This window comes from Sturnus vulgaris, chromosome 1, assembly GCF_052056855.1.
Source record: "Sturnus vulgaris isolate bStuVul1 chromosome 1, bStuVul1.hap1, whole genome shotgun sequence".
NCBI lineage: Eukaryota > Metazoa > Chordata > Aves > Passeriformes > Sturnidae > Sturnus > Sturnus vulgaris.
Window position 1 is genome coordinate 132,206,572 of NC_142243.1, and position 23,455 is coordinate 132,230,026.

General features: G+C 41.6%; 1 protein-coding gene and 1 long non-coding RNA gene across 5 annotated transcripts in view; both read right to left on the minus strand.

Moving 5' to 3' along the window:
* Positions 1-21,243, minus strand: part of RUNX1T1 (RUNX1 partner transcriptional co-repressor 1) — a 111,538-nt gene extending 90,295 nt beyond the window's left edge. The window contains exons 1-2 of one of the 4 annotated variants that reach the window (XM_014890735.2): positions 20,561-20,697; positions 1,034-1,206 (exon numbers count right to left, since the gene is read on the minus strand). In XM_014890735.2, the coding sequence (XP_014746221.1) occupies positions 1,034-1,121 (88 nt within the window). In that variant the 5' untranslated portion in view covers positions 1,122-1,206; positions 20,561-20,697. Of the gene's footprint in view, positions 1-1,033; positions 1,207-2,162; positions 2,277-17,266; positions 17,325-20,560 lie in introns of those variants that run through there. The other 3 variants (XM_014890734.2, XM_014890733.2, XM_014890738.2) reach the window with 3 other exon arrangements.
* On the minus strand, positions 10,147-13,385 carry LOC106861991 (uncharacterized). Its single transcript, XR_015807973.1, has 3 exons — positions 13,279-13,385; positions 12,361-12,483; positions 10,147-12,126 (listed from the first exon to the last, which is right to left on the minus strand). It is a non-coding gene; the product is annotated as an uncharacterized LOC106861991 (long non-coding RNA).
* Positions 21,244-23,455: the final 2,212 nt, after the last annotated feature.

Below are 23,455 nucleotides of genomic sequence, written 5' to 3' on the forward strand. Positions count from 1 at the left end.
TCAAGTTAGAATGCAAAATCATTTTTATTAGGATTTAATTTTTTTAAAATATGTTCACACTGGTGCACAAAACAGGCTTGGCCCTTGCCACAAGGTGATGTGCAGAGGCTCCCACTGGCTCTCTCAGATATTCTCCATCTCTCCACACCCCACAGGCAGAGCAGCATGGGCCGTGGTGTCTCAGGTGGGAAAACAAGTAATATGATCAAGGCTGAGCTGCCTTTAAAACTATCCAGGGCAAAGCCAAGAGTACTAAGACACTATTCATCTTATTTTGGTACCATACTCTATCAAAGTTATGTCAGGCAATAGGGTGCAACACTGAGAAAGAAAGTTATCCAAGTGTTGGAAAGCACTTAAAACCAGTTTAGCAGTTTCTTGCCATCCAGACACACACCATTTTAGAAGAAAAAATGCAGTTACAGTAAAGACAGGAACAACTGTCACAGGTTATCTAGAAACTTTTTCCAGCAATAGCAGATTTACTTTTCTAGTAAAAATCTTTGCGCACAAGAAGCAGAAATATTCGGTCCCACTATCATCTCAATCAAATTTATCACAGATTCCCAGTTTGATGCAATGAGTTTACCAGAGGATTCCACTAAATTACAAACAACTGTTTTGCCAATGTGATTACAACTGTCTCTTAACCTGGTTGCAAATACTATTCCAATTCACAGTTCTGAAAACTGAACATCACTATTTCCACAACTCAGCCAAGTAATACTGACATGACACATAAAAAGCGACTATATAAAATACAAAAAGAACCCCAAAGTCAAAAATTTCACATATATTTATTTAAGATTTTAGAAAAGTCATGACTGATGTATTTTATTAGCATTGCAGTACTCCTCACTGGTATTAAACAAAGACAGCACCTTCATTGATTTAGGCAGACTCTTTGGAGCTAAAGGGAAAGATTTCTTTTTTAATTACAGTTTACAAGGCAAGGTACAGTCATTATATACACACGAATAACTTCTAAAAGGTATATTCACATTATAAAATCAAATATTTTTCTGTTCCTTACCTTGGCAAAATTCAAAGTTCCCTTTTTTCCGGCAGTCACCTATCACTAAACTCAGTGCTCTCCAAGTGTTTCTTTTGACAGATATCATTCTCCACCAACCGCTCTGCTAATTTCCTCTTTCCTTTTCTGACTGGGACAGATATTATGTTCACCAGCCCAGAGATCAATCTTTTCTATTGACAACAACAAATGAAAAAAAAAAAAAAAAAAAAAAAAGCATATATCACAGCCAGTTTGAAGCAGCAGACCCCTTCATTTGCATGATAATAGTAGTCTTTAAAAAGGGAAGACAGAAACATTATTCTAAACCAAGTAACCACATTTTCTTAGCTAATATAAGGTAGTACTTTAAAATTTTATTAATTCTTCAACAAAGGTTGTTTCTTAACTTGCTCAGTTAAAACAGCTGACATGTAGAAGGCAACAAATTAAGGGTAGTCTATATTCTACCTATTAGTTAATTCTGTAAAAATGCTTGGGTTTAAATACATTCATATAATATAAAATATGACATACTTTACCTGGTTCAACAGAAGCTCTAGAGAATCATTTATTAAATCAAAATGTTTACTAAAAATAGAGATCTTCCAATTTATACATCGCTATACTAAATTGGACTTGTAAATCATAACAGCAAACACATTTGAGCAAAGGCAGATCAAAAAGCTATTGATATATTTACAAATAATCTTCCCACTTTTGAAAAGGCAATTTCCCTCCCACTCCAACACCTAAAAAACCTGTTTATTTGGGTTACACAAATACTCTGCCATTTGTGTAAGAGTCTGTATCACAGTTGTCAGTTTTTCCAAGGCATTAATATGCTTTTCAGAGGTTCATAATTATGTCAAGACAGAAAGTTTTTCAGAGCCAAGCACACACATTTACGTACATGCTTCAATCTGCAATCACTATTCAAGTACTTCGGGACATAAAGTTAAGCATGCACAAGGATCCGGCCACAGCTCATGCATCTAACCCAGAATCCAGCCCCAACCCTCTCCTGGACCAGATCTTTCTCCAAAAAAAATGCATTGCCCAAGGGCATTTGCAAAAGATCACATTTGTGTTTGTGCTAGAAATTTCAATCTTTCCCACAAACAAGCACCCTTCTCAAATCAAAACAAACCTTCCCAAGTTAGGTTACAGAACAAAGGAGTTCACCAAAGTCCCTCCTTTCTTTCCAGTGGTCTTGGTCGGACATTTCCCCACAGTCCTGAGAGAAGCCAAAATTCCACTGATTTCAGTGAAAACAAGTGGTAAGGACTGCAGGGCTCTACTCGGAACTTGGCAACTGTGGAGCTCTTAAAGTGACACAACTGCCTCTGGCATTTGGAAAATAAACTCCAAAATGTGGTTAGGACTCCACAACTTGGTACAATAACTACTTTTATAAAATTATTTTTATTTTCTATGTAATTCTCTAGTTGTCACAATGTTCTTACATAGGCAATAAATTTACCTTTCAGTTGTGCCCTAGCATGAATTGTGTACTTTTCAATTGCCTAGACTTTTAATTTCCATAAATGCATACAGCATTCTCTGAATTGTTGTTTGATCTGATTTTTACAGTCATAAGCCCACGCCTCTACCAAAACTTAAAAATTCTCCACTGACCAAGTGGCCCAATAAATTTCACTGAGATAATTTAAACATTAAGTTTTCTACCAAGTGACAATAGCACAATCTGGCTAAAATACTGTCTTATAGTGGAATATTAAATTAGCATCCTATCTTGGATTCAGTGTTACACAGCAGAGATCTGTAATGATATATGCGTGTTTTTCTAACCTTTTCTAATTTGGCCACTAGAAACAATTATGGTCAAATACGTTAAACTATGTAATATATAAAAATTCAATATTTCTGTCTGCCAAATAGCATACTCCTTTTTCATGGCTGGTAAAAGATTTTAAACATCTTACCGTAAAAATGTTCTTATTTAAAAAAAAAAAAATCTGTCATCCACTTTACAATGAAGACATCACCTCAATTTACTACTCTCCCTTTGTTTCAGGCCCACATTCATTTTTTCTATATGCCACATTTTCCAAAGTGACGGATGAATTTTGCTATACCCATTCTACACTAATCTCCTTCTTTAAATGTATTTTTGCTTCCTGAATTGTAAACTGCTGCTGTTGTTCAAATGTGCATACAAAATTGTCTAATGTCTGAACTTCACTGAAAGCAGAATGCCTCAAACAATTTGTAGTCTTACATGAGTATTATAAAAAAGGATCAACATGTTGCATTACCATGGAAATTTTGAAAAACATACTTTCCCAAACAAATATTACTTTTTCTCAATGGTATGAAGTAATGAAAACCACATGTGTAAATCTGCGATCCGTGCAGTAGTTCAAGCTGCAGCTAATAGAAAATACAGAGAGTGAACTCTGCCATATAAAGGATTCTTGTTACAGAAATATAATGTGAAAACCAGATGCAGACAGAAAACCTTAATCACAGATGGGAATGTAATCACTGGCATACAGAATACTTTTTTGATCAACCTCAACCATATGAGAAATGTATTTATTTTCTAAGGAATGCAATAACTCTAGAGAGTCTTCTATTTGAATTCAGTTAACCTCATATTCACAGTGCTTTTATCTTGTATGTGTAGAGAAGGGGGATACAACCTGAGCCAAGACTTTTAGAAGAGCCGTTGGCTCTGGCAAATCATTCTTGTATCAGCTTATCTTTCAAGGAATTAATAGGATGTAAAGACTACAAATATCAGGATCAGCCTCAAATGAAACCAACCATTATTGTACTTCCTAGTTACTGCCAGAAATCCCTTCATCACCTAAGCACTTCCCCAGTTAAATCCTCCCTTTAATATGTGGTTCTTCAGAAATACAATGGTAAGAGCAAGCACGCTGTCGCACTCAAGTTCAGCGAATCAGAACTGGAGTCCTACAGCAAAGAATTTCCCTTTATAAAAGCTGAAGAGTCATCAGTTCAAAAACAAGTTTACCTGGGGCTTCCTTCTAACTGCTGAAAGTCCCTGTGAACGCCCTCCACCCACACAGCTCCCGGGAGTTAGCAGGAAACAAAGGACCACAGCTCAGGGCACCTATCCAGCTACATCAAGAGTCTGAACTGCCGACTGCCTTCTACCTACTATCCAGACCAAGGTAACTCCTGACAGTTTTCACTGCTGGTGACACCACTGCTACAGCAGTAGTAAATGCATCATGTAAAATAGGGACTGATCAACAAACTGCAATATATATTAAAAAAAATAACAAAAAAAAAAAAACAACTCAACTTGTACTAGGAAATAAAACTTAAGAAAGAACAGACATTCACAGAGGAAGCTTCCAGGGTCTTAGGTACCAGCAGTGGCAGTTTTACTTCCTGGCAGGCCCCAATCCCTGCTGCACCCACCTCCTGGATGTACCCAGTCTACCCAAGAGTACACAGCACTGCCTGACTGTCACAGTTCACAACTGAGCTTATTAAGGTAACCTAAAGTTGGTATAAACTTATTTTAATAGTATAATTAAGTAACACAAACCATAAGGATTTTCGTAGCTGGTACACCAGGGCAGAAAGGGGATGACAGAAACCTTATGACAGGCACAGACTAGGCAGATTCTTCCTCTCTCACACAGCCTCTAAGTCCATTGCCATCATCTCATTCTAGGTGCCTGCAGTAAGAGGACACAGTCACTTCAGTATCCTACTACAGGGCTCCCAGAAATAGCACATCACAGGTGTCCATCAGACTAACTGCTAAAGTTCCTGTAAAGATGCTTTCCTAATTGAATGCCTGTAATGTTAGGTGAATTTTAAAATCTGCTACTTGGTTTTTTCCTCCCATGTTAATAACTACCAAATCATTTGATAAAAATACTTTGATTCCACAACTGCAACAAAACAATTCTTAAAGCATCTTGTCTCTTCTGAGACTTAACTTCAAATTTCTGAGACTGCAGCAATAATAGATATTGAAGTTAAGATTTAATGCTGAAGTAATATGGGCTGGATATGCTTGTCTTATTTCTAAACAAGCATGCCTAGATTAATAATAAACTTTGGCCAGATACATATTTTCATTTGCATGTTTTTCATATAGCATCATCATCGTGTGTGTGTAGAGTGCTAAAAATGGAATGAAATCTTCCAGCTGAAAACAGTTCCACGTGACAAAACAGAGAAGGATCCTGAAAACTCCTGCTTCATGTCATGTGCGAGTGTGTGTGCCTGTGTCTTTTCTTTTTTCCTCTCATCTAATTTCATCTGCGAGAGACTGTCCCTAGAGGACAAGACAAGAGAGAACCAATTATATCCAGCGGTTGGTTTCTCCAAAATGAAGGCATCTGTTCCATGCCAACGACTTCCACATGGAAGAAAAACAGAACTTTGAAGGCATCTGCGTTCATGGTTGACAGTTGCAGATCTTAGGGTCTACTGTAATTGCCCAGCTGCAAACATGATTTGGTTGCTGCTGTTGTCAGCTGATCTCCTTGCATTGAAAAGAAGGGAGCTTAAATAGCAAATAGCTGGATAAAAATCAGATATTCTTCCACAATACTGACACCTTTTCCCTTCTGAAGGAGGTATTTTTCCTGGTACAATGGGTTTGATGGAAGTAAATTGCAAAGTGGTTCTTAAACTAACATTTTACAAAATACTCTATTTTAAAATGCTATTCTTTAAATAATGTACCAGTCCAAGCACAATGTGTTCATTATCTGCTAGCATTTCAGGCTGGTATTTTCTGAGAGTAATTCAGAAACCAGTGTGATTCACCAGCCACACAATCCTGCAGCCCACCTTATTTAGCCAAGTAGTCTTAGTAATATCAAGAGTACACCTGAGCAGAAGCTCAAGAGCTTTCACCCCAAATGCATATGGCAGATAAATAACTAGTATGTTTATTACTCAACTAACATCACTTCCAATGTGAGTGAACACTTTACAAAAGACACTTTATAAAAACATTACTGGTAATTCAAAATCTGGCTTTACAGCACTGGGTGCCACATTTGCAGTGAGATACTCAGCAATGCTGTGCACCTTCACTGCTAAAAACATCGAGCAAGTTGTTAACAAGAAGCTCATATAAAGAGGCAAAACACTAACTGATTTTCCAAAGCACAGGACTGAGTGCCATTTAGAGATCCATGAGTACTGATGGTGCAGTTGCAACAAAGACAATTAAAACTGGCCTAAGCAGAAAATACACTGACATTCTCCATACTCAACCCACCAGATAAAAGTGGATCAGAGTTTCCAGAAATATTTCATGCACCTCTTGAGTTTTTGTAGTTTGCTTACCTAGGACTTTTTATTAATATCTTGAAAGAAGGGAAACAGTATATGATAGGGAGATACTTTTTTTTTAATGGAATTCTTTGTTATTTTGCTGGATTCCAGCTGCAATCTCAAACATGCTCTGCAGCAACAGCATTCAGCCCTCCCAGCCAGGTACCCACTCAGCTTAAAAACGACAGTAAGGATTCCCAGACAGTCTCCCTTGCCTGGCACATACCTCAAATTATTATGAATGCCTGAAGCAGTGAGCCTGGGGGGACACAGGCCTGTGCAGTAGGCTTGACACTTCCTGACCACTTCTAAATTCCCTCCAGGAAGGACAAGAGTTGGGAGTGAGGACAATTAACACAGCCACCTGTTTCCTGTGACCTCCTAAGGGGGAGACACGGCCACTGATGATTTGCTCTGGCAATGTCACTGAGGTCCTGCCCATCCTTCTCTTCCCAGAGAAGCCATGGAATAATAAAAACAATAACGGCCAGTAATAGCTCTGTAAGAGATAGTGAAATTTAGGTCTGGACTTAAAAACAAATGAACAAACAAAAAAGAAAATTAACATCAGAAGTTCCCCATGTGAAGAAGGTGGGACCAATAAATCCCAGAATGTGGAAGGAAAATTATACATTGATCCCCTCCTTCCAACTACTGTAGCTGGTATTTACTGTAGCTGTGCACTTCTCTGGAAAAAGTCAGGAGCAGGCAGCTGGCTTAAACACAATTTAAAACAGATCTTGGGATACACAAGTTGAAAATCATGGCCCAATGGACTCACTATGAATCTGCAAGTATTATTATGGAAGGAATAGGCTTTTTCTCTCCTTTATTTGGAAGTCTTGTAAGGTAAGTCTATGATTCAAAAAGAATGCCCTTGCTTTACACTGCGACCTGAGCTAGACTGTTTTATTAGGGAGAGATCTAGATCTGAGAACTGATCCAAAAACCTATTGTCAAGATCACAGACGTGAGATGGGAGCACAGAAAGCTTGAAGGTCCAGCTCCTCAGACTGGCATTTAAACGAAAGAAACAGTGTCTTCAGTAAGAACTGGGCATGGGAGTACGACAGAAGATCTGAGCTCCAGCGTTTTAATTCAATGTTTACAAGCTCTGCTGATCCATGGAGTTGCATTAATTTATCATGGTGCACATGAAATGTGTACAACGTCCAGAAACTACCTTGGGTTATTCAGTTCAGTAGGGTGGTTTCCTTGTCCACCTGTAGCACGCTTTAATACAGGTTGCAGCCTGCTTTTCCAGCATTAAGTGGTTTGCCATCAAGCTTTAAAATAATAAATAGTAGAGTCATGAAACAGGTTTTGCTTAATGGTTCCTGGAACTCAGTGACTTCACTCACTAAAACACTTTCTATAACATTACCCTTAAATACTTTTAGCAATGTCACCATTAAAATAAAATAAAAAAATCATCCTGGCAGTACCATCCATTGACAGCACACCCATAGGTGCCATTATTCCCACATCTGTTGGCAGCTTTTTCTGGCACCATTATGCTTTAATGGCTTTGGCAACAAACCTCACCTGGATTTCACTGGAAGTGCTCCTTTGGAGCACTCTTCCCAAATATCCCTTGCAGCATTCAGTCTCCTGTGTTGCACCCTAATCATCCCATTTTCTGGCAATAGCCTTACCCTCTCACTGTCAAAGCCTGAGCTGGTCTTGGGAGTTCTCTTCCTAAACTTGTCTAATGCATGTGTGATTCAATGTTGGGATGACCATCCCAAGAGGATTTCAGGACAATATCTTAGCTGCTCAGGCTAGATGTTCACTCACATCCCAGCTTTAAAATTCATTATATTACATCCCAGTAGCACAGAGTGACCAAACCAATGGGACAGTAAAGCACAGGTACAAAATCTATACAATCTGATGCTTCATCAGAGAGTTTGTTAAACCTTGTGACTCCCAGAAAGCACACACAGCTTTACTCCACATGCCACACAACCTGTCATGGTAACATGCAGAACCAACATTCTGATACTGCTATTACCAAAGTAGAAGAAGCAAAAGCTGAAAAATTCTGAAAAATAAGCAACTGTGGGGAAAAAGTGGTGATTTTTGGGGGGCTGAATTGCTGATAGTTTTTTCTTCCTCCATGCTATTTAAAATGACACCTGGGCCACAAGCAAAAGGGGCACCTGTGAGGTTCACCGTCAGAAATCAAAAAATATAGACAGCAGATCTCCAAATAAAAGGCACCGTGAAAGAAAAAGGCTAGTGGTAATGCCTACTACTTATGCAAACAGCGTATGAACAATCAACATGGCAGACATACACAAGCCTCCTAGAGCTCCAAAAGTAACTGCAGCCTGGTACAATCTGTAATGGTCATACAACCATTGCCTGAGATCATTGCCTTGTCTGAATTCTGGGCTTTACTCTCTGTAGAACCTTGGCTCTCCAGAAATGATACCTATTTTATTACACACCGCTGCCTACCACCATGTGCATATTAATTCCACTCCACTAGGTGGAGTCTTCTGTCTTTCCAGACTGCAACCTAATTTCCAAAAGAACCTATTATCTATCCTCCATGAACTTTGCACATTTACTTTACTGTAAGCGCCAGAGTATACCTGTCTTGATCGACATAAAAATGGCAATGAATCAAATGCCTTCCAAAATGATTAAAGAAATTGTGAGCTATCCCATAAGGATCTCAAATCAGCATGTTACAATGTGGGATCATGCAGGAATATTGTTACTGTGCAACACAACTGTACTTTCACAAACACTACATTCAATAAATAATACTTAGTATAAAAACAGATCCCTTAAATAAGTCACCATATCACACATGCCCAAAAACTACATATAAATAAACCCAAGTTTCAGAACTTCTATTAAAGTCTTTTTGTGCATTCTGAAATGCTTTTGAGTATCTAGGATGCCTTCCCTTTCTAGGCATCCCAAAATGTGTTACAGAAAATGAGAAGGAACATTAAAGTATTCACATTTCCATTCACGATCAGTGGAGTTAAACATGGCAACTATTCAACAGGAACAGCAAAACTGTATGCAGCATTTCTGGCAACGATTAAGAAAACAGAGCACTCCCATGAATGTGTTCAGAACATGTAGATAAGAAAATCTGGACACCCTGCATCCAGCTATAATCTTTCTTTTGGGGCTGGGCTCCACCCCAACCCCTGTGCGAAGTACCAGAAAATCCCATGACCGAAGCAAAAAGCTCCTTGGTTTCAAAACTCTTCAGGTAGGCAGTCTCAGCTCTCAGACACTGCGCCAGAGCATCTGCTCAGCAGTATCTGCGAGCAGAAAGCCCCACGCAGGCACGGAGCAGGAACGCGAGGCTCCCCAAGGCTCTCACATCCCGGGTCAGCCGAGGTAGGGCCTCCTCAGCGCCGCTCCTGCTGTTGGCAGATATCACGAGCTATTTAAGGCTACAGACATTTTGCCCCAATCGGCCATGTTTTCTGTAATATTTACTTCTCGTACATATGTCTATAACTATGTATACATCCCACAGAAGGTGAGGTTTAACAGGGTTAGCTTTGTTGGGGAAAAGAAGGTTTGGAGGAAAGGAAACAACTTTCATGTTGAGAAGATTTGAATCTAGTGACTGTCACGGGATGTAAACACTCTTCTGGGGAGGGAGGCTTTTTGTTATGTTTCAGGAGAGCACAGAGTTTTGGATAAAATCTGTATAAATAATTATCCCTCTGTCATTCAACATAAATTTATGCACATGTGTGCACACAGTTATGCTGGGGAATACAAACTATAAAGTAGACATGCCACAGACTTCTAGACAACCTACCACAAGCACGGATCTCACACAGAATCCATTCTATATTTAAATTTCAGTTTATTGAATTTTAATTATTTCTGATCTATAGATCACTTTGACAAAAATCCCCCCAAGGTCAAAAGCTTACAAATCCAATTGCAAAACCAAACAGAAGCATCAGCAAGAACCTTTCCCATGCAGACACCTACCAAAAAAAATTAGTTCCTGACTACTAGATTAGATTAGAATTCAACAGCTAAAACTCATTCTAATATTAAAACCAGGTAATTCTCTATGTTGAAATAAGAGAAATATTGAAATAAAGCAATAAAAACTCTCATTCTATTCTGAATGTTTACTCATGTTATGTACACAGAGCTCCATAGATGAAACAGTGAATTATCCCTTCTTCGTTTAGATCCTTATTTATAAAATTAACAAACACATATCCTTTCCATTAAGTTATTGTTGGGTTGTTTTGGTTTTTTTTTAATTAAAAATCAACCGTGTTATGTTCTCCAGAGATGCTTATGATATAAAATGTATGCTCTACCAATACTATGCTTTCCAACTCACAGAACTCACTTGGATTAGCAGCTCCACAACAGTGAATATTTTTGTATATATGCATTCAAATATGACTTAGTCATTTCATTTACCATGGAAAAAGTTACTTCAAAATCCCCATTAACTAAAATGTCCTTGATGAGCCTAAATTTAAGATTTGCAGGTATATCAGGAATGAAACAAGCCAAAGAATGTTCTGTCATATACTGAACATCCTTTACATTGCTCAAGGTCCTCAGTAATAAGTAAAACTGTATTGCTGCAATGGGGAAACAGCCACATGTCATTTTAAGATACAATCATAGTTTATTAATAAAATTATTTTTAAAGTACAAGTTAAATCCTTTTACCAACATAGTGACATTCAGCTATCCAGTGTCATTTTTCCAGTTCAAAGAGATATGGTACTAATTGCATAATGCCATTTTATCTGCTGAAGATAAAAGTGCCGATAAACAAAAATGCACATTAGGCAGGAGATTTTTCAGAATAGATTTTTTTTTTCAAATAACCCACTTGCATTAACAAAAGATTGCAATGGCTTCCAAATTATAGGGTGTTATTTTTAGTGGAAGTAGTTCAATATTCATATTGGAGCAGATGTAGCAGTTTAACAAAACAGCTCTTCAAATCCTGCACAAATTGAAAACAGGAAAACTGATTGCATTTTCTCTTATCACTTTCCTTTTCTGAATTGACACTTTTGGCCTTCTGAAAATTTACACATGGCTTTCATCTCAACAGCACCTGCTGATCAAACAGAAACCTAACATTTTCAGGAAAATGGTATAAAGGACTAGTTTTCTTTTTACCATCTTAAAGGGCATCGGCAGTCCACTTGATGGCAACAATTGCTGACTAGATGGCACACAAAATACATTTTATATTTTCGTTCCACTTACTTTTAAAAATTAGTTAAATCGTAACGGCTCTTCTGTATTTGCTCTTTGTCTGCTTTAAATTAATTTTTAGTCTCTATCTCTGCATTACCCTGATGGGTTTCATTCTACAGTCAGCTAGATTTTAAAGATGATGTGAAAGCCTCTGAAATAATAAACACACTGCATGCTCTGCAGACAGGGGTCTTCTTTATATAGGCATTTATATGCAATCATATAAACTGATATATACATTCATGTGCACATATTGCACATGCATTTCTTTTTATGGTGCTTATACCAAGGAAAAAATGTGTGTGTGTATATACAGATACACATATATGCATGTATGTTTCATTCCGCTGTAGTCTCACTGCATTGATTTCCCCAAGCACTGTCGTTTGAACAGGTTGAGGGGAGAGAAATTCAAAGGGCATTTATTTATTTCAGAGTTGTTCTTTGTTTCCTTTGCAGTCTTCAGACTGGGAGAAGGTCTAGCAGATGCTCTGGAACTTGAGCATCAAGACTGGGTTGAGATGCTGCCATTGCTGAACATGGCAAGCATGCAAACAGCACAACCAGAAATCCTTGGGCTCCTGTAAAAGTTAAAGGTATCAAGTCATGTATTAAAAAAATGAAACATAAGTACCTTGTTATCCCGTCTGCTTCTGAGCCTGTAAACTCTGAAGCGCAGCAGCAGGTAACAAGGACCATCTTCCTTTGTACATAATTCTAGGTGTAATTAAAGATATTCCTGAAACCTTCTATGTGTCAGCTTCTTAACTGATAGAGCCCTCACCCCCCTGAAGTACTCTGCTGCCATCCATTACCATTCTGCTTCAGTGATAAGGTAACCTGAAGGCAGAGACGACATACAGTAATATATGTGCCACTCCAGACAGTTGGTTCATGAATTTCAGTGTTTCATCATGCTCACTGAGGCAGTCGCAAACCTGAAATGTCAATATGTTCAGTCAATGGAAGTAAAATAATGGGGCTCTATTGTCTTACCCTATCGATCTGCTGCTGTCAACAAGAATACATGCCCCCCTGGCTTTAAACAAATTTTAATTAGGCTTTTAGTTACCAGATCATATCTATATATCTATCTGTGCAAACACTTGACAAAGTGAAACGGCAGTATAAATATTTCAAACTTTTAAATATAAACGTAATTGTTTAATGTTGCTTTAAGATATGACCACTGATAAAGCCGTTTGCTAAAGCATCGTGCGTGCACACACTGAGCATGCAAGTCATCTTAATCTGGGAAAGAACTTAAAAAGCACCACCAAAAGTCCATCCGAAACAACAAAAAAGAAAGAGCAAAGAGGCCACTTTTCCTAAAGCCCGGTGTCATCCTCCGCGGGGATTTTGGAAGTTAGGAGCCTTCACTGAAACCACCCCAGGAGTGAGCGATGGGTGCCCGGGCTGTCACATCCCCTCAGCCCCGCCACCACCCCAGGCCGGGGCTCCTGCACCCCATCCCTCCGGACACCCAGACATGGCACTCTCTGCTCCCCTGGGCTGTGTTTAAAGTGGGGTCCCTCAGTCACCACCTTTGTTCTGCGGCCACCTCCTCCCTCCTCGAGGCCAGCCCGGCAGGCGAGGCCCTCTCCCCTCCCCTCGGCGCTGCCCAGGGGCAGGGGGGAGGCAGCACAACAAAAGGCAGATAGCCCCTCTCCCCGCCGGCTAATCTCTGCCCGTAAATCCCCCGCCCGCTCCGGAGGCAGATAATAAGTGGTTACATCTTCACTTCTCCCCGTGCCCATCGACTTGTGCAGCGCCGAGGGAGCCGGGCCGGGCCGGGCCGGGCCGGGCGGTGTGAGGCAGCGAGGGGTGTCCCCCCGCCCGCCTCTCCGCCTCTCCCGCCCGCGGGTGGAGATTTTACCTTCCGGCGGCGGGAGGGACGAGGAGGCGCCGGCGCGGCCCGGGCTTTGTGCGCCTCACGCGCCTCGCAGCTTATCTGCGGCGCAAGGACGGAGCATAGCGGCTCCGCGGCCCCGCCGGCGCGGGGGGAGCGGCACGGCGGCGTGCATCGGGGCGATTACGGTATCAGTGCGGCCCAGATGGCGGCCGGAGGATGTGCGAGGCAGCGGAGCCGGCAGTGGGGCTGGGGCCGGACCGCGGTCCCCGGGGGGGCCGCGCCCGGCACGAGGAGAGGCGCCACCTCCGCGCCGCCCACCGGGGGAGAAGGCGGCGGTGCCCAGGTCTGCGTGTGCTTGCTCTCTGGCCCTGCAAGCTGCCCGACACCTCTCCGGGATAAGGACCCTGCCGGGGGTCGCGCAGCGCTGGCTCCCCAAGGTCGGAGGTCGCCACCACCCCACCAAGACGATCGTCCCTGTGACTGCCTCCACCTCGGCTCCCCCCTACATCCCACACGAGGCACGGCGGTTGCTGGCCCAGTGCAGTCACAGACTGTACCCGCTCCCGGTTTGCCCAAGTCCCTACCTAACCAACTCAGCCTGCTCATTGTCACCATTGGCATAAGAGCCCGAACACAGCACTGCTGCTACAAAGTGGTAGCATCATTCGCCAGAGGATGAGCGATAAGCAGAAGTAGGTCCCTACACTTCACAACTCAGGTTCTGTGAAAACTGAGGGGCTGTTTTGTCAGAATTCATCAAAGAGGACAGCGTTAGCGTGAGATATGGAAAGGGAAGACAGCAAAGCAGCCTGGCCTGCCTGCCATGGGCACAGCCAGCCAGCAGAATAGCTATGCCAGCACCAGGCACTCTATGCACTCGGGTTTTAAAGTTTCTAAAATGCTTCTCCCTGGGAATCAACACTTATTTGTTCGGAAACGCATTTCCCTTGCACGTCAGCCGAGGAGCACCATGAAGGAGGGAGGAGGACAATGACAGCATGCTGAAGTGAGACTGGCATTGTTCAGTGCAAAACTCCTTCCAAAATCACTCGTCCACGATAGTAGTTTATTCCACAAGAAAAGGAATAAAGGGAATTTGACACATAATACAAAGTGAAAACCAGAACCTAGATGGGGGAAGGGCATGTGTGTGAAAATCGTGTCACCGCAATGAATGTCAGATAAAAAAGGGTCTGTCACAAATCCTCCGCTAATCCAATAATGTGAAAACCTCTTGGTATCACTGAGACATAGCACAAGGTATTTTTTTTTTTATTTTTCATAAAGCACTCTATATGTTTGGCCTTCGAAAGACAGCAGTTGGCCAAATGTTCCTATCTCAAAACCAGGACCTTGATTTTTCAATGAAGGCAAACTGATTTTCACGTGTCAAATTTACTATGCATTCCTCAGCCAGTATTTTTACCCTGAAGAAGGGCCACTTCTCCCTCAACTTCTTCCAGTTGTCAGCTGTGTGACAACCATATTTGGAGGTAATCAGACAGGTCATATTACAAAAGTTAGTCAACTTGTTTGAAACCTTAGCTCCTAAACTTAGTGGTATGTTCTACACATTTCAAAAGAAGAGTAACTTATAGGTTAATTCAACCTGCAAGGTAATACAGAGATTTCTTTCTGTATATGTTATTTCAAGCTATTACACACAAATTAGACAGTGCTCTTTTTTGGTATTTCTGTTACAGAGCTTTTCCTTGAAATACATATATATCATGCCATGAACTAATTTAGGATCTGCCAGATTCTCATCTTGCAGGGCCATCGTGTGCATCTTATATCTATGTCGACCATACTTTTATTACTCAAATCACAAACCTCTAAAGAAAAACTAATCCAGGATCCTTCCTAATGTAAGCAGTTTGCTGTGAAAACACATTTAAAAATAAAACAATATGTATTAATGGGATAAATACAATCAGAATACAAATGTGTAACAGAAGTGGCGTTCCATAAGCACAGCTGTCTCAAAGTCCAAGCTGCAGGCTAGAAATCTTAATTTCAACTGACTCTCTTGTAATAATGGGTTACCTTCCTCTAAAGCGGAAAGTCCATCTGCCCCAGGCAGATAAGTTTTGAAGCATTAAAATAGATAAAAATCTAACATTTTCTTTCTTGCATTGAATATGTGAATTCTAGTGTGCTATAATGTGAGAATTCCAACATATGACTATTATAGCATAATATCTCATAGCTCAGCTTGTCATTACCTCACTTGTAATTCTTATGTTAATTATGTTCATAATTACTATAAACAGATGTGGTAGAAATTTATGTGACCTTTTACTTCAGAATGCATTTCTCACTCTTTCCACTTTATTTTAATAATATAGTTTATACCAGAGTAAAGTATTTCTGACACACTCTGCATGTATGTGTGTACATATTTAACATGAAACCATTTCTGCCTCATATTTCAAGCAGAGGACCACCTACATGACAGTACATTGACATGAAAGTGATGATAACTGAAAAGTCTACCCTGAAACATACCCCTAAATAACTGTGCCTACAGTGAACCTTTTCGATTAAGCATAGCTAGAGACATCACTGAAGCCTAAGACTTAAATGGAGCACTGCATTTTTATTCAGGACCTTTGTTAATGCAGCAGTATCCTGCTTTACAACTACAAGTACATAACAGCCATACAGCAATTTATTTTACTCACAAACTATCACCGTCTGTACACAAAACACATTTACAATAAAATCACTATGGATTTCATTAAGAGAAAGGCTACTCGAATTTCATTTCTTTGGACCTAATCTATAATTAGTGTGGACAGACAGGTGCAAACCCTTCTCCTCTACAGATGGCTACTGAAAATGGTGCAAAATAGCTCCTTCTGTTTAAACAACACACAGATAACCTGCTCTGCTCTTATCACTTACAATTACCTCCATTATGCTGAACTAATGTTTACTTTAATAAAATGTCCACTGTTGTCTAAACGTTATTTGGAAACTTTCATATCAATATCAGAAAAAAAAAATGGAAGTCAATGTCTTTCAGATGAAAATTTGGAGGGAAGGAAATAAAAAAAAAGCTTTTAAAGAACAGGATACTTTGACTTTGATTTTATGTCTGCTGTTCATTTTTCTCTATCCACAAAACCACACAGTCTGCTACTTCCTGATGTATTTGTGCTACTATATATTAAACTAATAAAGTTTCTAGTAAGAACAGGATAGGTGCATTTTTAAAGCAGTTCTTTAAAAAGGAAAATCTATGTGGAAAACCAAGACCCATTGCCTTAAAAATTCAGTTTTTAAACCAACTGTTTTAGATCTCTGTTGTGAAACAACGTAAAGACAATGTAACCTGGAAGTCAATGTTTTAAGGATTTAGACTTTCATTCCTTACACTAAATTCAGTGTCAGTTTCAACTTTTTTAATGTTATAGGTTGTTTTTAAAGGCTGTATGTAAAAGAGGAGGCTGCTACTAACTACATGGATCAAGGTTTTTTAATGTGTTCAGATTAAAATAATTATCTTTTCACATTCTTTAGCCAAGCCACGAGAAATAGCTCCTTCAGAACACCAAATCCATGTTTTATTTCAGCTATTAAGTCTTCTTGATCTCTGCATGTCAACTTAAGTTTCTACAGAACAAAGAACAAGACATTTTCTTCTATCCCCCAATCTAAAAAGTCTGAAGCTCCTGCAATAGCAACATACTGATATCCTTATTCAATTAGCTAAAGATTTAACAGTAATGGACTGTGGCAAGTGGATTTGAAAGTTGAAAATGACAATTGCAAGCCCTTTCTCCCATCACCCCCAATGCAAACACTGCAGATGCCTATTTCACCCAAAGCGTCTGGCAATGAGGAGTTTGCAGTCTGCACAGTACCTCAGTGAGGCGAGCTTCGCATTCAACGCCTGTCGTCTGAAGTTCGTTTCAGAGAAGTGAGAAACAGGATTTGACAGGGAAGAATGTCCTGAACTGACTATCCACTGACCAGCACTCCAGGTGGAGCTATTTTTCTCTCCCATTATTCCAAAAACAATACTCCCAGTATAAAACTCCATGTGCACACAAGCATACATAGTGTTAAGCGTACACAGATGAGAGATACCGTGTGATGTTTTACTAGTCCATTATTTAGGCACAAAACAAGTTAACGTTAAGGTGGTCAAAAATGGTAGAAGGCAGTGTTTTACTTAAAAAGATTTTGGAAACTATTTAAAAGCTCAAAGCCTTTGAAGAAAAACAACTTGTGCAGCAGTTGCCAGGAAGCAGTGACCTAACACTGCTGTCTGCATTCCATTACAAACAGAATGGTTCTTGTCTCCCTACAGCATGCTCATGGCTCAAGAACCCAGCCGCTCACCCTCCTACAAGCACAGGACAGAAAGAAGTCCTGCTATCATCTCTTGTACGCCTTGCCTGGCACCAGCTTGCCAGAGACATGAATGGATTTAAGTCTGATGGATTTTTGGTGGAGTTTGGTGTTTTCTTGCACTGATGCATGGTTGAGCTTCCCATGACAGCGAAGGAAAATGGCTCATTAATTGAAAATAGCAGCAGTTATACTGAAGGTTCAGATACGGTGAAACTGATGTTAAGAAAGTTATCAATTATCAAACATAGTTATTATAAGTTCCTAATTAAAAACCTTTACAGCAAATCTGCAGTGAATCTCACACCTAACAAAGCCTTTGCCAGCTTCATATTTTCACAGATTGTGCAGTTATGAATGAGCTATACTCGTGTCTTTTCCTATTATCTTCCTATTGATGGGGAGCCACACAAACACCTAGTGCTAAAACCAGAATGCATAAACAAGGTGGAGTAACTTTTTTATCATTCAGCCAAGCTGAAGGAAATTCCCTGATCATATTGGATTTCCTAAGGAAATCAGCCCAGAATAAACTGAATGAGGTTTTCAGACTTCCCATGGAAAGGTCAGGCATCAGCTTTAACAACCATTAGAAACCAGTTTCAATCCTCTCGGCTATCCAGATTCACTAAGCCGTTAACAGAAAAGCTGAACAGAAATCTGGACAATAGAATTCAACTCTAAAAACGGCTTTCACATATTGCCTCAAACTGCGGTTAACAAAGTTGGTTATTTAAACTTTCCATTGCATCTGTCAGGATGCAGAAATTGAGATAGAAATGTAAGGCTTCAAGGATATAGTTGAATAAATTATACTCACCCTTAGCCCTAACATATTGTGTTTACAAATACAATAATTATGTTTCTAGCTACATGTCAATGGAAAATATTTTCTAAGTCCCTCAAAAAGCATGCAAGCATTACTGCAAGTAGGAAATAAGTCAAAACAGATTAGTAGACCAAAAATGGGGAGGGGAAAAAAATCCTGCTTTGGTCAGCAACTCGGACCACCATCAGGGGACAAATCAATTTGCAGCAGCTGTGGACAGCCATTTAAGTCTGGGGCCTGAACAGATTAATTAGGAGAAGCGATGTTAAAAGTTAAAGGGGTCAGCGTTACATTAAGCACAGGAGTACTTGCTGTAGCAAACGCTTGGCTGTACATACCAAGACTCACAAGACATTCTTCTAGTTAGCCAACAGCCAAGTGCTTGGCACTTGCTGCTTTCCCAGAGACAGCACGGCAGCTCCCGCAGGTTGATTTTGAGAGGCATATACCCATTCTTGCCCGGCCCTTGCCGCGCTGTGCTGTGCCCTCACCGCGTTCACCATTGCCCGCACAGGCGGGCGCGCAGCCGTGCACAGCGCACCTTGGGGCCGCACTGGCAAGCGAAAGCAGGCGCTTCCCGCCCGGCTGCGATTGTCACTAGAAAACTTGGGCAGTTCTTTCGGTCCGACTTGCTGCTGCGGACTCGGCAGATCGCAGCCCGTTCCCGAGCTATCTGCGAGGCAGGAGCTGCCGGCTCCGGGCGTCACGGCCGGGCGGCTGCGAGTGACTGATCCTCTCCGTGCCGTGATTTAGGGCACGACAGAGGTAGGAGGGGGTGACGGACAGAGCCTGCTGCGGATCGGAAGATGGAGGGCCGCTCTCCCAGAGAAACCCGAGCAGCTTCGAGGCGTCTGTTCCCCACAGCGGCGGTGCCGGAGAGCCCCTGGCTGCGGTCGGGCAGGGCAGTCCCGCCGCGCCCGGCTCTGGCTGCAACCTGGAGGGCAGGAGGGGGAGGCTGCTTCAGCTCCCCATAACCTCGCCCTCCCTCCTTTAAACTTATCAGTGAACTGAAGGAAGTAACATTTTAGCTCCTGGTTGGAGCATGAACAATTTAAGAGCTGCGTCCAATTAGTTACTTTCGGTTTCTCTCTAACATCTAGGGGAGCAGAGTACAGGAACGACAGCTAGTTCGCTATTAATTAACCCTGAAACGGAGTCACGGGTGTTCCTGCTAGGGTGGCAAATCCTTCCCTGCGCTAAACCAAATTTCTCAACTTTGGCACTAACAAAAGGAGTCGAACTCGGCAAAAGTCAAAGGCTTGTCTAAATGGCCGGGAATGTGATTTTCATCCTTCGAATCTCCCTTGTCAATTGCGAATTTATGGAATCGAACCCTTCAGCATAGCCAGACGAGATGACACAGTTGCATTGTATGGCAGTTTTGGAAATGCAATCTCTAACGTTATCCTGTCGTTTCAGGAAACAAGCTATTTGCAAGACCGCGGTGCAGCTAAAGGCAACGTATACCGCCTAAAGTATTTCCTTCAAAATACTCCGAAAAGATGTTGCCAGCGCTCCACAGACCTATGATTGCAGTGAAACAAGCAAGCGAAACAAAACAATCCCATCAGAAATATTTCAGCCACTCTAACTCACACTGGCCAGCGCTAGAGCCTAGAGAAAGGGGAGGCAGGAAAGAAAAATGCAAGTCCTAAATCCAGACAGAAATCTGACGCTTTGTTATAATATATGCTTGGGAGGGTTATTTTCTGCAAAACTGGGTTATTTGGTGTCTGAGCTCTTGAGCAGTATCCGGGGTGCTAGTTTGTAAGCCGGGTAAAGAGCGTGTAAGGCTGCATGCAGCGCTAACGTGGGCCGGGCACAGCAGCAGCCCCGGTCCGCCTGGGTTAGTTACAGCCACGGGAGCCCCTCAGAGCCTGGGGAGCCCTGCGGGAGAGGAGAAAGGAAAGAAAAGGGTCTCGGGCTCCCCCCGCCTCGGCGCGCCCTGCCCAGCCCTGCCCGCGCCCGTACTCACACTGCAGAGGACCGGAGATGCCCACCATTCGCCACGGGCTGCGAGCTGCAAATAAAAGTTCCCGTCCTGCTCGGGGGAGAGACGGCAGCCCAGGCTGCTGGAGGGGCGAGGGGCTGGGAAAGGGGAGAGCAGCGCCGCGCGGCTTCCCTTCCCAGTCCAGATGATCCACGTCCACAAAAGTCAAAACGAGCTGAGGAGAAACTCCAGCTGCTCTTCCCCCCCACCACCCTCTCTCGCTCTTTTTTTTTTTTTTAAAGGAGGATCAGCTCGAGAGAGACTACTGGTTCCACGGGAAAGGACAAGAACCAAAAATAAAGCAAAGTCTCCAAGTCGAGATAGTTAATGCCCAGGTCCTTCTCCTTGCTGCTGCCGCCGCCGCCGCCTCAGACAAACGTGATGTGGAGCGCAGGGAGCGGTCGCTGTCAGTGGCGGGGTCTCTGCCTGTCCCCGAGCAGCCGACGCATAGCTGAGGCCGCGGCGAGCCCGAGCCGGGGGTGCGGTGCGGTGCGGTGCGGTGCGGTGCGGTGCGGTGCGGTGCGGTGCGGTGCGGTGCGGTGCGGTGCGGTGCGGTGCGGTGCGGTGCCGAGCCGAGCCCGCCCGAGGCTGCGCCGCCGCCGCCGCCGCCGCTCCGCTGCGCCCGGCTCCCGCTAGCAGGCAGCGCGCGAGGCAGGCAGCATACTGCCGGCAGCCGGGCCGGCCCCGCTACCCAGGTGCAGGGGGGGAGGGCTTAAAGCAGTGGGAGGTGATAGAGGTAGGAGACATCTGTGTCGTGAAGAGGTTAGTGGGGGTCAAGTATATGTTAACAATAGGCGAGCGTGGTCTCTCTCGGGCAGCCTGCCTACTCTTTCTTTCTTTCGCTCGCTTTTACTGGGTGGACATCTAACTTGCTCCCTAATGATGCCTCCCCGGCTTTAAGAGTCCAGACTGCCCTGCAGTAACCCAAGACAAACACTTTCTCTAGCCATCTGGAGAGCTCCTGGCTGCTCTGCCTGTGTCTCATCACTGTGTGAAGAGACAGCAGTGCTAGAAATCAAGCCACTCTCAGATCTACTCTCTAATCCCCTTCTGTTAGCTGATTTCCAGTCAGACTGTTTGCTTTTGCATTAGATAATAGCCTTAGAGAAAACAATTATCATTTTCTTTTTCCCTTTGTTTTTTTCCCCTTTCTAAAGTACAGTATCGAGGAAGGCCTTCGTCTCTTATTTTAAAAGAAATTTATAGTCTTTCATGGCTTGAAGAACCCAGATGCAATTTCACACTTTCCTGGAAGGGGATTCTGGATTCTTCTGAAAGCAGCGACACGATCACAACTGCAGTGAAAATTAATTACTATCATCTACAATTAATAGAAGCATGCCACCGTTTGACTTTGTGTTTCATTACATAATCATTTTGGTAGGCATCCATATATTTTCCGATTCATCAGTTATTCCCCTCTACATGTTGCAGAGAATATTATTGTCAGTCACACAATCTACAGCAAACTGGTATCTCTGCTATCATGTTGTCACTATATAAAGAAGGCGTCTCCACAAAAAAAAAAAAAAAAAAAAAAAAAAGAAAAAAAAACTTCTTACATGTGCTTCAGAGTAAAAAAGTGCATAGTTTTTTCGGATTACAGATAATGGATTGGAACTGTCAGAAATGCTGGGACATTTAGCTTCATTTTTTCCCAGTGTCAGATGTTAAGTAAAAGAGTGAGCATGGAATAGAACTTCTAATCAAGATGCGTTCTTTATTCCTGTACGTACACATACAGGCACGCACAAACACATACACTATAGGCCTGATCTTGCAAATTTACAAATACTTAATTTTAAACACATAAGTAGCCCTATTGAATGCAAAGTAGTATTCTATGTTTTTATTATAAAGATATACACATTTCCAATAGGAAGGAAGCATTTTTATGTATATTTATATGCATATTTATAACAATATTTGCCTCTGGTGCTGGCTTGGAAATTTTGGTTGATTTTGAAAATATGTTTTAAATATATTTTATTATCTGGATAAAACTACCTTTTCTGCGGACATTTCAGGATATGGAGCTTTAATGAACTGGTCAGTATCTTATAATATACGGTCGAATTTACACTGGAGTAAATTCAGCTCCACAGATCATAAATCAGGACACGTTTTGGTTTACTGTGATTTCAGTTTAAAAATATGATGAGCAGCCACAAGTCTGGCATTGATTTCTAATTTAAAAACTATCTGTTTTACAGAAATCTATTTCAAGGTCAAAATTGTGGGAGAATCTTTTAAAAAGTATCTTCAAATATTTAAAAATAATCTAAAGATAGCAAATTTTACAAGGCTTCTTTTTTCTTCAGCACATATAAAAACTTTAGTTTGAAAATCTTTGTGGCGTGATACTTTCATTCCAATTGTTCTATGTGTAAGGTGAAAAATAAAGAAGAGGTTTGCCAGCAGTCTCAGGCCATGTTTTGATGAAGTGTCAGGGACTGAACACTGACTCCTAATTCTCAGTTTACAGCTTTAAAAAAAAACCCTTCCTCTTTAGTGTGTACATTCACTCCAGAAGATCAATCAACTTTCTAGACATTACTGTTCAAATTCGTGGAGGAGCATCAGCTTAGATTTAGAAACTCTGGAAAATCGAATCTGAACTATTAGCAATTTAATATCCATGAAGTTTATAGACTTCTGTGGTCTCATTTCATAATGAGAAAAATACGGAAATCACCTATTAAACTCCCAGCCCTGGCTCATCTTATAGGACATTTCCCACTGTTCCCAGTAAGGACAAAACCTTCTCAGATAATGGAGTGTAGTAGAAAGCGTTAAATGCCAACTACTTCATGGTAACTGTATTTTCTTAGACACGCTAGGAGAATTGACATGATTTCTAAATAATAGAAGATTGTAACC